This window comes from Gekko japonicus, unplaced genomic scaffold (genome assembly GCF_001447785.1).
Source record: "Gekko japonicus isolate JY-2015 unplaced genomic scaffold, Gekko_japonicus_V1.1 scaffold5, whole genome shotgun sequence".
In the NCBI taxonomy this organism is placed as follows: Eukaryota; Metazoa; Chordata; class Lepidosauria; order Squamata; family Gekkonidae; genus Gekko; species Gekko japonicus.
The window spans coordinates 2760136-2772256 of record NW_015168652.1 but is presented as its reverse complement, the minus strand read 5'-3'; the positions used below and the strand labels follow the sequence as shown (position 1 = coordinate 2772256).

Sequence of the window (12121 nt, the reverse complement as noted above, 5' to 3'; positions counted from 1 at the left end):
TAGCCCGGAATTACTGGACAGAGAGCAACGCCTGGCAGTAATTGAAAAAGAGTGTTTAGCTATAGTATGGGCCATAACAAAGCTAAGGCCATACTTATGGGGGAGGCAGTTCACCTTATGTACTGATCACTCACCTCTGAAGTGGCTGAACCAGGTAAAGGGAACAAATAGTAAGTTAATACGGTGGAGTTTACAACTCCAATATTATAACTTTAACATCAAAAACATCCCAGGGAAGCAGAACACCGTCGCTGGTGTGCTGTCCAGGAATACAACTGGATAAAAAGAAAAGGGGAAACTTGGAAGACTATACCCGCAGTGGCAACCTAGAAACTCAAGGACTAAGTTAAGGGACAAAGTGTACCCTTGGTAATGTGTTGATGAAATGTTTGTTGTATTTGTTTGCTTTTGAAAGTTGTTTGTATATAGATACAAGAATGTAACTTAAGGATAAGGAAGCTGCACACGAACCCCATTGCACAGGAAAAGGTTGCACCTTTCCCTGGTGCAATGTTTTTCAGAGGAGGGGCGTGTGACGGATTCCAAAAAGGGAACACCTAGAGAAAAGCGATGTGCAGACATAGGGCAGTGTGGAGAGATGGAATGTTTGGGAGGTTGATGGGCAGAAAACAGACAGAGAGGGAGTTGGAGGACGGAGAGTGAGTGAGGAGGTTGTGAGCGGTTGGAGGCTAACAGCCATTGGGAACTGACACATTTTGGGAAGAATCCCAGGGAGCGGTTTAATTGTTGGAACATAGGGAACGTGTATCTGATTAAGGTTGTGCTGGAGGAAAATGTGAGATGTCACAGTAAAGCCGTTTTATTCTTATAAACAATGGAGTCCAGTCACTAATTTCCACCAGTTTTAAGAGCCTTGGAGTGAACCAAGAGAGTTTCATCACGAAGAACGAAACCAGTGGGTAAGTGGTCCCCGCTACTACCCGAAGCTAGCAGTGTCCTGCATGAGAGTGGTGTCCAAAAGGTGGTGGCCTGTAAGAGCCCGTGACAGGTATGCACTCAAATTGCCTGTTCTTCCTTTCTCAACTATTTAAAAATCTTGTAACTGGAATGTGCCTTTATATTTAGGATTGTCTTACCCAAAGGTGCCCCTACCATATTTAGATTTTTAACTGTTCCTCGATATATGAGAGCATTTATGCTCACAAGATTAGACCTTGTCTCTTCCCAATGCAAGCTGGAATGCAAAGGACTTTGAGAGACTCTGTGACTGTGCTTCTGGACAGATAGAAACTTTGGGAATCTGGTACCTTTTGGATTATTAGGGATCTGTTGATTACTCTTCTTTTGATAATGCTAACATCACATAAGGTTAAGAAGGCATGGATTTTGGACTTAACACTGATAGTAACCAAATTATCGTCGTCGTGGTCTCTGTGCAGTCCCACACATGGGTAGGGCGCCTGCGCACGACCTCAACCGGAGAATATTCCAGAGTATTTTCCTCAGGAGTCTTTTTGACGGGCTCTCTTCCTACCCTGGGGAGCAGGCACGGACTGTGCATGCCTGGAGGGGGGGGGGAGGGAGAGCCGCCTCCCACTCAGTTCTTCTTCGACCACCTTCGTGTTCACACCTCCCAGCAAACGCTCTTCAAATTGCCTCGGCTGAATTTTTTCTCCTTTCTTCATTAACTTCTTCTCGTCTTTGCTCCTTTCCTTTGTTTTTCTTCTAAAGTAAACCAAAAAAAAGAGTGATGTTCGCTTTACTATTTTTCTTCACTTTCATTCTTTCGCTCCCCCCCATTCCCCTCCCCTTGGTCGGGAAGGTGTTTGCATGGGCCGTACCCTTTTAAGTCGTGTTGCCATTGTCCTGCTAAACTCCCATCTAACGACGGCCACGACCTTTGTTTAATTTGTTTGGGGGAGTTTCATCAGGTTGACTCATGCCCTCATTGTGCCAAGTTCACTAGGCAGACCAGTAGGAATAAAGCAGCCCACCTTCGCACAGTTGTGGAAGCTGCATTGCGCCCTACAATGTCTTCAATGGCGTCTTGTGCTTCTTCTGCCCCTCAGAAGCCGCCCTCTCTCTCCAAGAACACGAAATCTTCAAAACAGAAACCTAAAAAGCGGGATGATAAACCCTCTTTGACACTAATATCAAAGTCACCTTCAGCTCCGAAACTTGATCCCGTGATAATCTCCGGTCTCTTGACGTCAACTCCTAAGGTGGCCTTTATGGCAACCTCTGGTCAGAAGTCTAAGCACCAACCTTCGACTTTGCCGCCGGCTTTATCCTCTCTGATGAATTGCATTCCGCTTGGTAAACCCTCTAAGTCACCACTGCGGAAGTCTTCTCGCCATGGTTCTCTGAGGGCTGTTGCCCGTTGCTCTACATCTCCTGACTCCGAGTTGCCTATCCACATTTTGGATGACAGGGAGCACTTTATGAGAAGTCGATCCCGATCACCTCGATTACATTATGATCGCAGGGCATATGACTACCACAGATCGCTTTCCCGATCACAGTCTTGGTCCGATTACAGATCCTGGTCCCCGGATATCAGGCATCGTGGTCCCTTTAAATGCCTTCTTGAAGTGTCGAGTTCACCCTTTACCCTCAGCTATTCAGCAGTCCTGAAAAATCCTGAAAATCAGCTCTATATCAGACTTGGAAAATATCCAAAAAATATGATACAAGTGTTTTCCAAATATTTTTTCAGTTTGGTATAGGCTGAATCAACACTCCTAGCGATGAAAAGGAGCTTGATGTAGTTTAGTATAATTACTAAAACAGTTATAGCTATTCCGACATATTCTCTAGGAACTGACATGCATGCTAGTCTGCTCTAGTGCTGTGTCATGTTTAAGGCAAGAACAGTAGCTGTAGGATCTGGGCAGACTTGTAGAGTCCTGTACTAGCTTAATTTATTTATGACACAAAAATCTAAATTTGCTGAAATTACTGACTTGGATCCAGAGGTGCCCTTCCATAAGCAGAAGACACTTCCAAATGTAACGGCAAGTTTCTGCATTGACAATTCCCACACGGATCAAGTTCAAGATGTTAGTTTTGACCTTTAGGGTCCTTAGCAGTCAAGGACCCTCAAACCTTTGGGTCCGCCTCTCTCAATATGCCCCGAGTGTTATGCTCAGGAAATAAGAACCTCCTGGTGGTCCCTGGCCCAAGAGAGATCTGGCTGTCCTCAACCAGAGCTAGGGCTTTTTTTGCCCCTGGCCCCTGCCTGGTGGAACTCTCTGCCTGAGAACATCCGAGCCCTGCAGTTTTTGTTACCTTTCTGCAGGGCTTGTAATGCAGAGATGTTCCATCAGGCTTTTGGATGAGGACAGCAACAGCATAATTCTGTGATCTGGCACTCTGTGATCTTACCCCCTACGTTCCCCCCTCTCATCTTTTACAACTATCTTCTGGGAGGTCTACGATTTGCCATACCAGGAATTCTGACTGTTAGCCATCTTGGAATTAATAATTTTTTTTATTAAGGACTGTTCTCTACAGTCCTTAATAAAAGTGGGAGGGCTTCTAATGTCCTGGCCCCACTGGTGGACCTCCTGATGGCACTGGTATTTCTGGCCAGTGTGTGATACAGAGTGTTGGACTGGATGGGCCTTTGGCCTGATCCAACATTGGCATCTCTTATGTTCTTATGTTCTTTTTCTTGTTGTTTTAATTAAAAAAAACATGTATATATTTATTGTATATCCCTGTTGTAAGCTGCCCTGAGCCCCACCTGCAGGGGAGGGTGGCCTAGAAATCAAATAAATAAATATTGCTGGTCCCCAGTGCTTTATGGTGTACCCTTACCTTCAGGAGCAGTTTTTCAGACACTGCAATAGGACAAGGGAAGCAGGAAAGGCACACTCTGCAAATGGAACTCTGCTTGCATTTCTCTGGAACCAAGTCATCATTATTTCGATATATAAGGGCCACTGGTATAATCTGTGACAGTACCAAGACTTCCAAAGACACACTCTAAAGGACTTGCTTTTTCAAAAGAACAATGAACTGGATTAAATCACTTTGATCTGTTGCTTTAGGTTCTATCAGTGTTTCAGTATTCAAATCAGAATGTCTAGACAAGGCAAGTTTGCTTCTATAACATGATATAGATAAAACTCAAAGTTGATTTTAAAAATGATATCCTTTTTGCCCTCTTTACTGGCTGCATAGCCTATCCACAGGCTTTTGTTATGAAAGCTGCATTGCTCATTGGTGATATGAAGGCAAACCACACTTTCAGCATAAGGAAGGAACTGTGCAATACATAAGCAAGCTGTTACATGTCTTAAAAGTCCCGTGACACTGATCACCTCTTGTTATTGGATGCTAAAAAAGCTCAGAAGTAGGGTTTATCCTTTGCAGCTAGCTATGAACAACTGAATAGAGATTGAGATTCAAAGTCAGAAATGTACTGTATTTTAAATTGCAGGTGCTTGTGCGTTGCTGTGAGCAACAAGCAAGCTGATAGGTACAATTATTTCTTCCAACTCTTTGGAACTATATTAGGAGAATAAAGAATATCAGTTATACAAGTGAAAATGGAAGTGTTTAATCTCTAAAATAAGCAAGGAGTTTCTGTCCTCTACTATGCTGACAAACAATACTATGAGGCACAATCTGACCACAGTTACTCTTTATCCAGTTGTATCCATGTTAGATTACTGTTGTATCCATGTTAGACCACAGTTACTCTTTATCCAGTTGTATCCATGTTAGATTACTAGGTGGGAATACTTCTGAACACTAAGTGAAAAACAGCAACATGGTAACAAGGAACACATCTCCGTCTTAAGACTATATTGGCTATCAATTCACTTCCAGGCATAGTTATTGTCTATAAAGCCCTAAACATAATCAGCATATCTCAGGAACACAAATTTCTATTTGAGAAGGTCTGTTAATTAGGATCTGGTTCTTAAGCCCCAAAGTGTGTGCCCGTATCTGAGTAAATACTAGATACAGGGATTTCTTGACTGTGGTGCCTTGTGGAACTCCTACAGCAATTCATCTTGGTAACAAGCTTTTTGAACTTTTGGCACTGAATACATGTTCTCCCAGGACTTACGTTGATTCCCCCCAATCTGTTTCCCATTTTTAAAAAATGGTAGGTGGGCTTGAATAACATTTTTACAACAGCTTAAAGTATGCCCACAATCTTGGTTTTTATGCTTGGTAATTGGTCTTGCTGTATTCGTTTGTTGTTTTATGTTTATATTTTAACTGGTTTATATTTGTATTTTTAACCGCTTTGATATTTGAACATCAGTGGGGCCCTCAGAAGCAAAAGCAAGTGCCAGGATGCAAGTGCTTTTAATAAAATTCACGATTTTTAAAAACCATCTGAGCTGGGTCACTGAGAATGATTAATCCTCTCAAAAAGCTCTCATGGCCTAGAATGACAGCAAAACAGCTGAGGAGTCATGCATGATCCTAAATATTTAGGATTACAAATCTGTAGTGATCCCGGGCCTTACAAGTATTGGCTGGCTTTGAAACAAGCCAATACTAGTTTTAACCCTTATCTGTTCTCAGATGGCATTGAGTGCCAGAGAGATGAAACATATTTTTAGATGGTTTGTGTTCTAGTTATGCCAGACTTTAAAGTGGAGAGTAACATTGTTTCAGCTCCACTACGTTATCTTTTGTATGTTATACATGAAACACCACTAAAGAAATAGACTTCTCTCTTTACATTAAAGATTCTCTGTTACAGAAACAAAAGAACAGATGTAGTGGAGAACAGGGTTGCACTTACCTATAACTGCTGTCCATTGAGTGGTCTTCTGTGCAGGCACAAATTGGGACTGGGTGTGCTCAGGCCAGTAACGGAAAAGACTTACAAAGCTTTCTAGTAGACTAGGAATGCCACTCCTCCCTCTGGTGCTTTCCTGCCACAACAATCACATGACCAGAAGGAGGAGCACTACTCCCTGAGTTCTCTGCATGCCACCACTGGAGACACCTTAGGTTCCAGAGAGTTCACAGCAGGGCAGAAGGGAGGGACATGTAACCCGCACAGAAGACCACTTGATGAACTTTATGAACAACAGTTACACGTAAGTGCAACCCTGTTTTCATCATTGTGGCCTCTGTGAAGTCCCACATTGGGAGATTAGCAAGCTCACGGAGTGAAGGATATGGGTGTGAAGTTCTCAAAGGAAGAGATCGTGAAGGACCGCCTTCCCAACAGCTGTTTAGTGTTCCATATTGACATTCACCCAAAACTCTCTTATAAAGGAGCAGGGAGCTCTCTACAATGTCCAAACTGAAATACATGCAGAAACATGGCAAAGAAAAAATGCACTCTTTTCGAGAGAGCCATGATATGTATTTTTCACTACCGTAATGGAATATGCCTCAATCATTCCTTCAGCAGTGTTGCTTCAAAGGGCTTGGACAAATACACACCATTAATATACTGTCACAATAAACCTGGTGTCAGCTAGAAATGCTCTTTTCTAGAAAGTTCTTCTACACTCCGTAGTTGAAATATACTATGAACAATAACTAGTAGAGTGAGTTTAAGTGTTCTTGTTTTGACGCTCCACCGCGACCTCCCCACCACAGTTGATACAATGAGTGAACTTGAGGCCCTTTGCACGGCTTCACCGGGTTTAGAGGGCTTTGACCGACTCAGCCTGGAGGAAGTTGATAGATTGCTTGTATCTGTGTGTCCAACCACTTGCAGCTTTGATCCATGCCCCTCTTGGCTCATCAAAGCGGGCCACGAGGGGTTTTGAGGTGCCTTGAGGGAGATTGTCAACAAGTCCCTCTTGGAGGGGCGGTTCCCCGAGGCACTCAAGAAAGCGATGGTCCACCCTCTCCTGAAAAAGCCAACTCTGGACCCGGCTGAATTGGCCAGCTATCGGCTGGTGTCCAATTTGCCCTATTTGGGCAAATTGATCGAGAGGGTGGTGGCGACTCAGCTACAGTGCTTTCTAGATGACACTTCCGTCCTTGATCCATTCCAGTCTGGCTTCCGCCCGGGGCATGGGACGGACACAGTGCTGGTTGCCCTTACTGACGACCTCCATAGACATCTGGATCGAGGCGGTGTGGCGGCGCTGTTGTTGTTAGATCTGTCGGCCACATTTGATACGATTGACCACCAGCTGCTGATCCACCGCCTTGCCGACGAGGGGATTCAGGGGCTTGCCCTTCAATGGCTTGCCTCTTTTCTCCAAGGTCGGGGACAGAGGGTTGGGCTAGGGGAGCAGCAGTCCCAGAGGCACCTGCTGGAATGTGGAGTGCCTCAGGGGGCAGTACTCTCCCCGATGCTATTTAACATATATATGCGCCCCCTCGCCCAGATTGTCTGGAGGCACGGGCTTGGGTGTCATCAATATGCAGATGACACCCAGCTTTATCTGATGTTGGGCGGCCAGTCAGGCTCTGATCCAGAAGATCTTCACTGGGCTCTACAGGCTGTGGCTGGGTGGCTCAGGCTGAGCCAGCTGAAGCTGAACCCGGCGAAGACAGAGGTCCTGTGCCTGGGTTGTGGTGGTATGGGATTGGGGCTCCCACTCCCGGCCTTCAATGGGGCACCTTTGGTGCCAGCTTCAGAGGTTAGGAGTGCTCCTGGACCCCACCTTAACAATGGAGGCCCAGGTGGCGGCCACTGCCAAAGCAGCCTTTTATCATCACAAATTTAGAGTCCAGTGGAACCTCTAAGACCAACAAAGATGAAACTAGACGAAAACCAGGACAAATCAGAAGTGACAGTTAAACAGCATATAATATAAAAATAACCTTTTGTTTACAATTTACAAAATGTATTACAATTGTCATCTCTGCTATCTTGTAGTTCCGGATGTGCGCCCAGCACTTTTTTTTTTTAACGGAGCTATTTACTAACAGTAGGGCAAATAATTTACAAATAAAGGTACACAAAAATTTAGGTCATGCAGAGACTTCTTACACCTTCAATTAATACTTTATGATTGCAGCTCTATCAAATTATATACCTGCTTGCCCTGTACATATACAAAATAAAGTGTTCATGGTAATCAAATATCAGCAAAAAAGTCTTCCATAAACTCAATAAAGTTTCACTATATTAATATGTCTATAAACAGTGTGTAACAGGGTTAAAAGGACATTAAGGCAATAATACTTGAAGTAACAAAATAAACCTTATGTAATACTTGCTACTAAGTGTAATAAGGCAGGTTGATGGCCCCAAAGTTAGATTGCAATAGTAGAATCCACTGTTATGAATATTTAAGATGTGTGGATGTACAGCTACAGATTACCATTGTGTAGTTGTGTCTACACTGTGTTAGTCCCTCTCCCCCCACCCCAAAAATAAAGAATGGGATACTAGTGATCTAGTTCAGTGGCACTTGAGTATTCCAGTATAAAATTTAGTAAGTGTCCATTAATTCTTGCATCATGTCCATTCTGAAGGTGGCTCTCTTGGTCCTTTTGGTTTTCCACAGCGGTTTCCAAAACCTAAAAAGATTTTAAGTGATATTTTTGTAAAGCAGATTTACAAAAGAATTCAAAATACCTCCTTAAATCCCCTCAAATAAGCTAATTTCAGACTGACTCTTGAGTAGCGTCACGGACACAAGCATCTTTTGAAAATGGTAGTTACCACTGGACTGGACTGAGTTACGAGTCCAGTGGCACCTTTAAGACCAACAAAGTTTTATTCAAGGTATGAGCTTTCATGTATGTACACACTTCGTCAGACAATGAAACAGAATTACAGATCATACTTGTATATATACAGGATGGCTTGTTAAATCAGCACGCACACAAAGTGTGCATAGACACGAAAGCTCACACCTTGAACAAAACTGGTCTTATCTTAAAGATGCCACTGGACTTTAACTTTGTTCTATTGCTTCAGACCAACACAGCTGCCCACCCTGAACTAGAATGTATTGTTCTCAAAACAGAAAAAAAGATGCTGTGATCTTGAGTCCATGATATTTCAACTGCAAACAAACCAAAGCAAGAAAACATCAAAGAAACAGGAGAATCATAGAATTTTGTGGGTCATCTAGTCCAACAGGAGCAGGAGCATAGCTGAAAGCCTGAGAGACGTACATGTAGGAACTTAAGACCTCTCTCACAAAGCCATGAAAACAGTACATTCTACCTCCTTTAAACTTCATTTATCCTTTACAATTAGGATAATTTTGTAGCTATGGAAAATGACAAATTCTGTTTGCTACGAATGTCTATTCAGAGTTTATTTAGTTCTTCAGAGTATATAGTAAAGGTAAAGGTTCCCTTGCTCGAAAGCCAGTCGAATCCGACTCTAGGGTTGCGGTGCTCATCTCCGTTTCAAAGCCGAAGAGCCAGCGCTGTCCGAAGACGTTTCCGTGGTCATGTGGCCGGCATGACTAGACACCAAGGCGCACGGAACGCTGTTACCTTCCCACCGAAGTGGTACCTATTTATCTACTTGCAATTTCTTGCTTTCGAACTGCTAGGTTGGCAGGAGCTGGAACTAGAGACAGGAGCTCCCCCCGTCTTGCGGCACCCGGGTCTTGAACCGCTGAACTACTGGCCTTCCACAGCCTGCAGTTCAGTGTCTTAACCACTTGAGCCACCGCAGCTCTTCAGAGTATATATTTAACTTTATTTTTTCTGTTGAACTATTACGGTTCCGCTATGACTATGCTAGGCAATTTTTTTGGTAATACTCATGCTAACAAAGTTTTATCCCGAAGTAATATCATTTATACAAATTCTGTGCTGCAATTATGAGCAGTGTATTCTTGCTCCCTCTGGCTACTGAGAGAGTCAGATTTTGCAGCTACCTGCAAGTAAACTTGTAGTTTCTTCCTAGTGCATTAACCAAGGGAAAAAACATGGTATTTTAAAAAATTATACTACAGAATTACACACTGGATGCTCTGTATTCATTTTATCAAGTGATCAAATAAGGATGACAGTTTACCAATTGCTGTTGTTTCAGTTGGAACTTCTGAAACAAGTTCTCTTCTAGCTACGGGACTGGAGAGATGAGGCTGAGGTATTCTGTCAGTCTGTGATGAGTCTTCCACTTCAGGATGATCTGCAAAAGAGACTCATTGACGCAAAAAAATCAAGAGCTTTGCAACTTGGCAGACTGAATCCAAACTAAATTATTCATAAATTGAATGGGACTATTCTTCTCCCCCCCCCCCCCGCAGCAGCCCATTAATCTTCATCAAACACTGTTCCTGAGGATAGGAGACCCTGAGGAATGGCATCAGAGGATCTGTAGCAGGAAATTGGAATTGGTGGAAACTGCATATTTAGTTTGGATCCAATCTTTTGTGTTGTACTTCTGTTGGAGCGCAAGAAATTTTTCTACTAATGAAAGCAATTAGGATAAATCTGGGTATTACACAAAATTGGAGAAGAAGAAGAAGAAGAAGAAGAAGAAGAAGAAGAAGAAGAAGAGATTGGATTTATACCCCGCCCTTCACTACCCAAAGGTGTCTCAGAGCGGCTTACAAACTCCTTTCCCTTCCCCTCCCCACAACAGACACCCTGTGAGGTGGGTGGGGCTGAGAGAACTCTGACACAAACTGCTCTTTTTCAAGGACAGCTGTTCCAGAGTTAGTGACTGACCCAAGGTCACATCAGCAGGTGCAAGTGGAGGAGTGGGGAATCAAACCCGGTTCTCCCAGATTAGAGTCCGCACACTTAACCACTACACCAAACTGGCTCTCCTGTAAACAAAAAGCAACCATACTAACAACCTGAGATAATATTTTCTTTTGTCAGAGCATGTCATGTGCTCTTAGGATACGGTGTTCCTTAACACACGAATCCCTTCCTTTTGATGACTGGTGCATGTGTTTTGAACATGTGAAGTCTCATGTTAGAATATTATACAATGTATCCCTGCGCATACACCCAGAGCTGGCAACCAAGGATGTCATTCCTTACATTGTCATGGATACCTTCTAAATACACTATAAGAAAAGAAACACACTTGTGGGATGAGTATGTAGCATGCAGTGGTGCATGCTAACACCCCAGTATGCACAAGAAGCTTCTGTATCAAGGTGTCCATTTTAAAAACCTCAGCATTCAGCTTTCACTCTGGTACACAGGAATCCTAGTTCTGCAGCTCTTGGTTTGGTAACCAAGCACCTGATGCAAAAAACTGATCACTCCTGCAGTCTGACCGTACAATGTCCTACTGTGTACCATCTCTACACACTGGCCACAGCCCTAGCCAGCACTATATGGATTTAAAAGACTTGGCCATAGCCAACTCTCCTGGTTGAAAAACAGGTTGCTTACCTGTAACTGATTATCTTTGCATGGTCATCTGTGCAGTCACACACTGGGTTCTGTGTCTGCACTGGACCTAACCAGTAAACTTCTAGGTCTTTCAGACAGCTCTCTTCCTTGGCGGGCTTTCCTTCAGCTTTGGAGAGCAGGCATCATCTGCACACGCCCGAAACTGAGAGAAAACTGCCCCCAGTCAGTTCCTTCCATGCATTGCCAGCAAGTTCCATCAACCCAGGTAAGTGAAAAAAAGGTGCCAGCAGTGGGGAAGGCCGGGTGGAGTGTGTGATTGCACAGATGACCACTCGAGGATCACCAGTTACAGGTAAACAAATTGTTTATCTTCTTTGTGGTCTCTGTGCAGGCCAAACACTGGGTGATTAGTGAGCTATAACGTAGTGGATGGTGGCTGCTGGCAGATAATGTGGGCCTATACCAATGCAGAAGGGAAAACCAATGTGGTAGTAATTACATGATAAGCAGCGTAGAGTCAACAGAAGTTTACTAAACTGAGAAGAAACTTTTTTTTCACCAACAACGAACATAAACAAAAAAAATGCAACAGATTTAAAGGAAAATGGATTTCAGAACAGCACGACCAAAGGCAGCATCATGCTACACCCAAACATACAACGCATAGTGATTTGCAAAGGTTGAAGAGGACCAAGTAGCAGCAGCATAGATATTGTCTAATGGTACTCCCGCTAAGAATGCAGGCGAGGCCACTACTGCTCTAGTGGAATGAACCTTAGTATAACTAGGTAAGGGCTTGCCTGCCAATTGATAGCAGAGGGTAATAGCCGAGGAAACGCACTGTGACAACCATTGTGGGGAAATCAGTTTACCCTTGATATGGCCAGGATAAGAAATAAATAACCAGGAATCTTATCAGAAGGCACTCATT

At 43.5% G+C, this 12121-nt stretch overlaps 1 protein-coding gene across 2 annotated transcripts in view; it reads right to left on the bottom strand.

Moving 5' to 3' along the window:
* Positions 1-7768: 7768 nt before the first annotated feature.
* PTPN12 (protein tyrosine phosphatase, non-receptor type 12) overlaps positions 7769-12121 on the bottom strand; it is a 111304-nt gene continuing 106951 nt past the window's right edge. For both annotated transcript variants that reach the window (XM_015415066.1, XM_015415067.1), the window contains exons 17-18: positions 9890-10006; positions 7769-8427 (exon numbers count right to left, since the gene is read on the bottom strand). In XM_015415066.1, the coding sequence (XP_015270552.1) occupies positions 8366-8427; positions 9890-10006 (179 nt within the window). In that variant the 3' untranslated portion in view covers positions 7769-8365. The remainder of the gene's footprint in view (positions 8428-9889; positions 10007-12121) is intronic.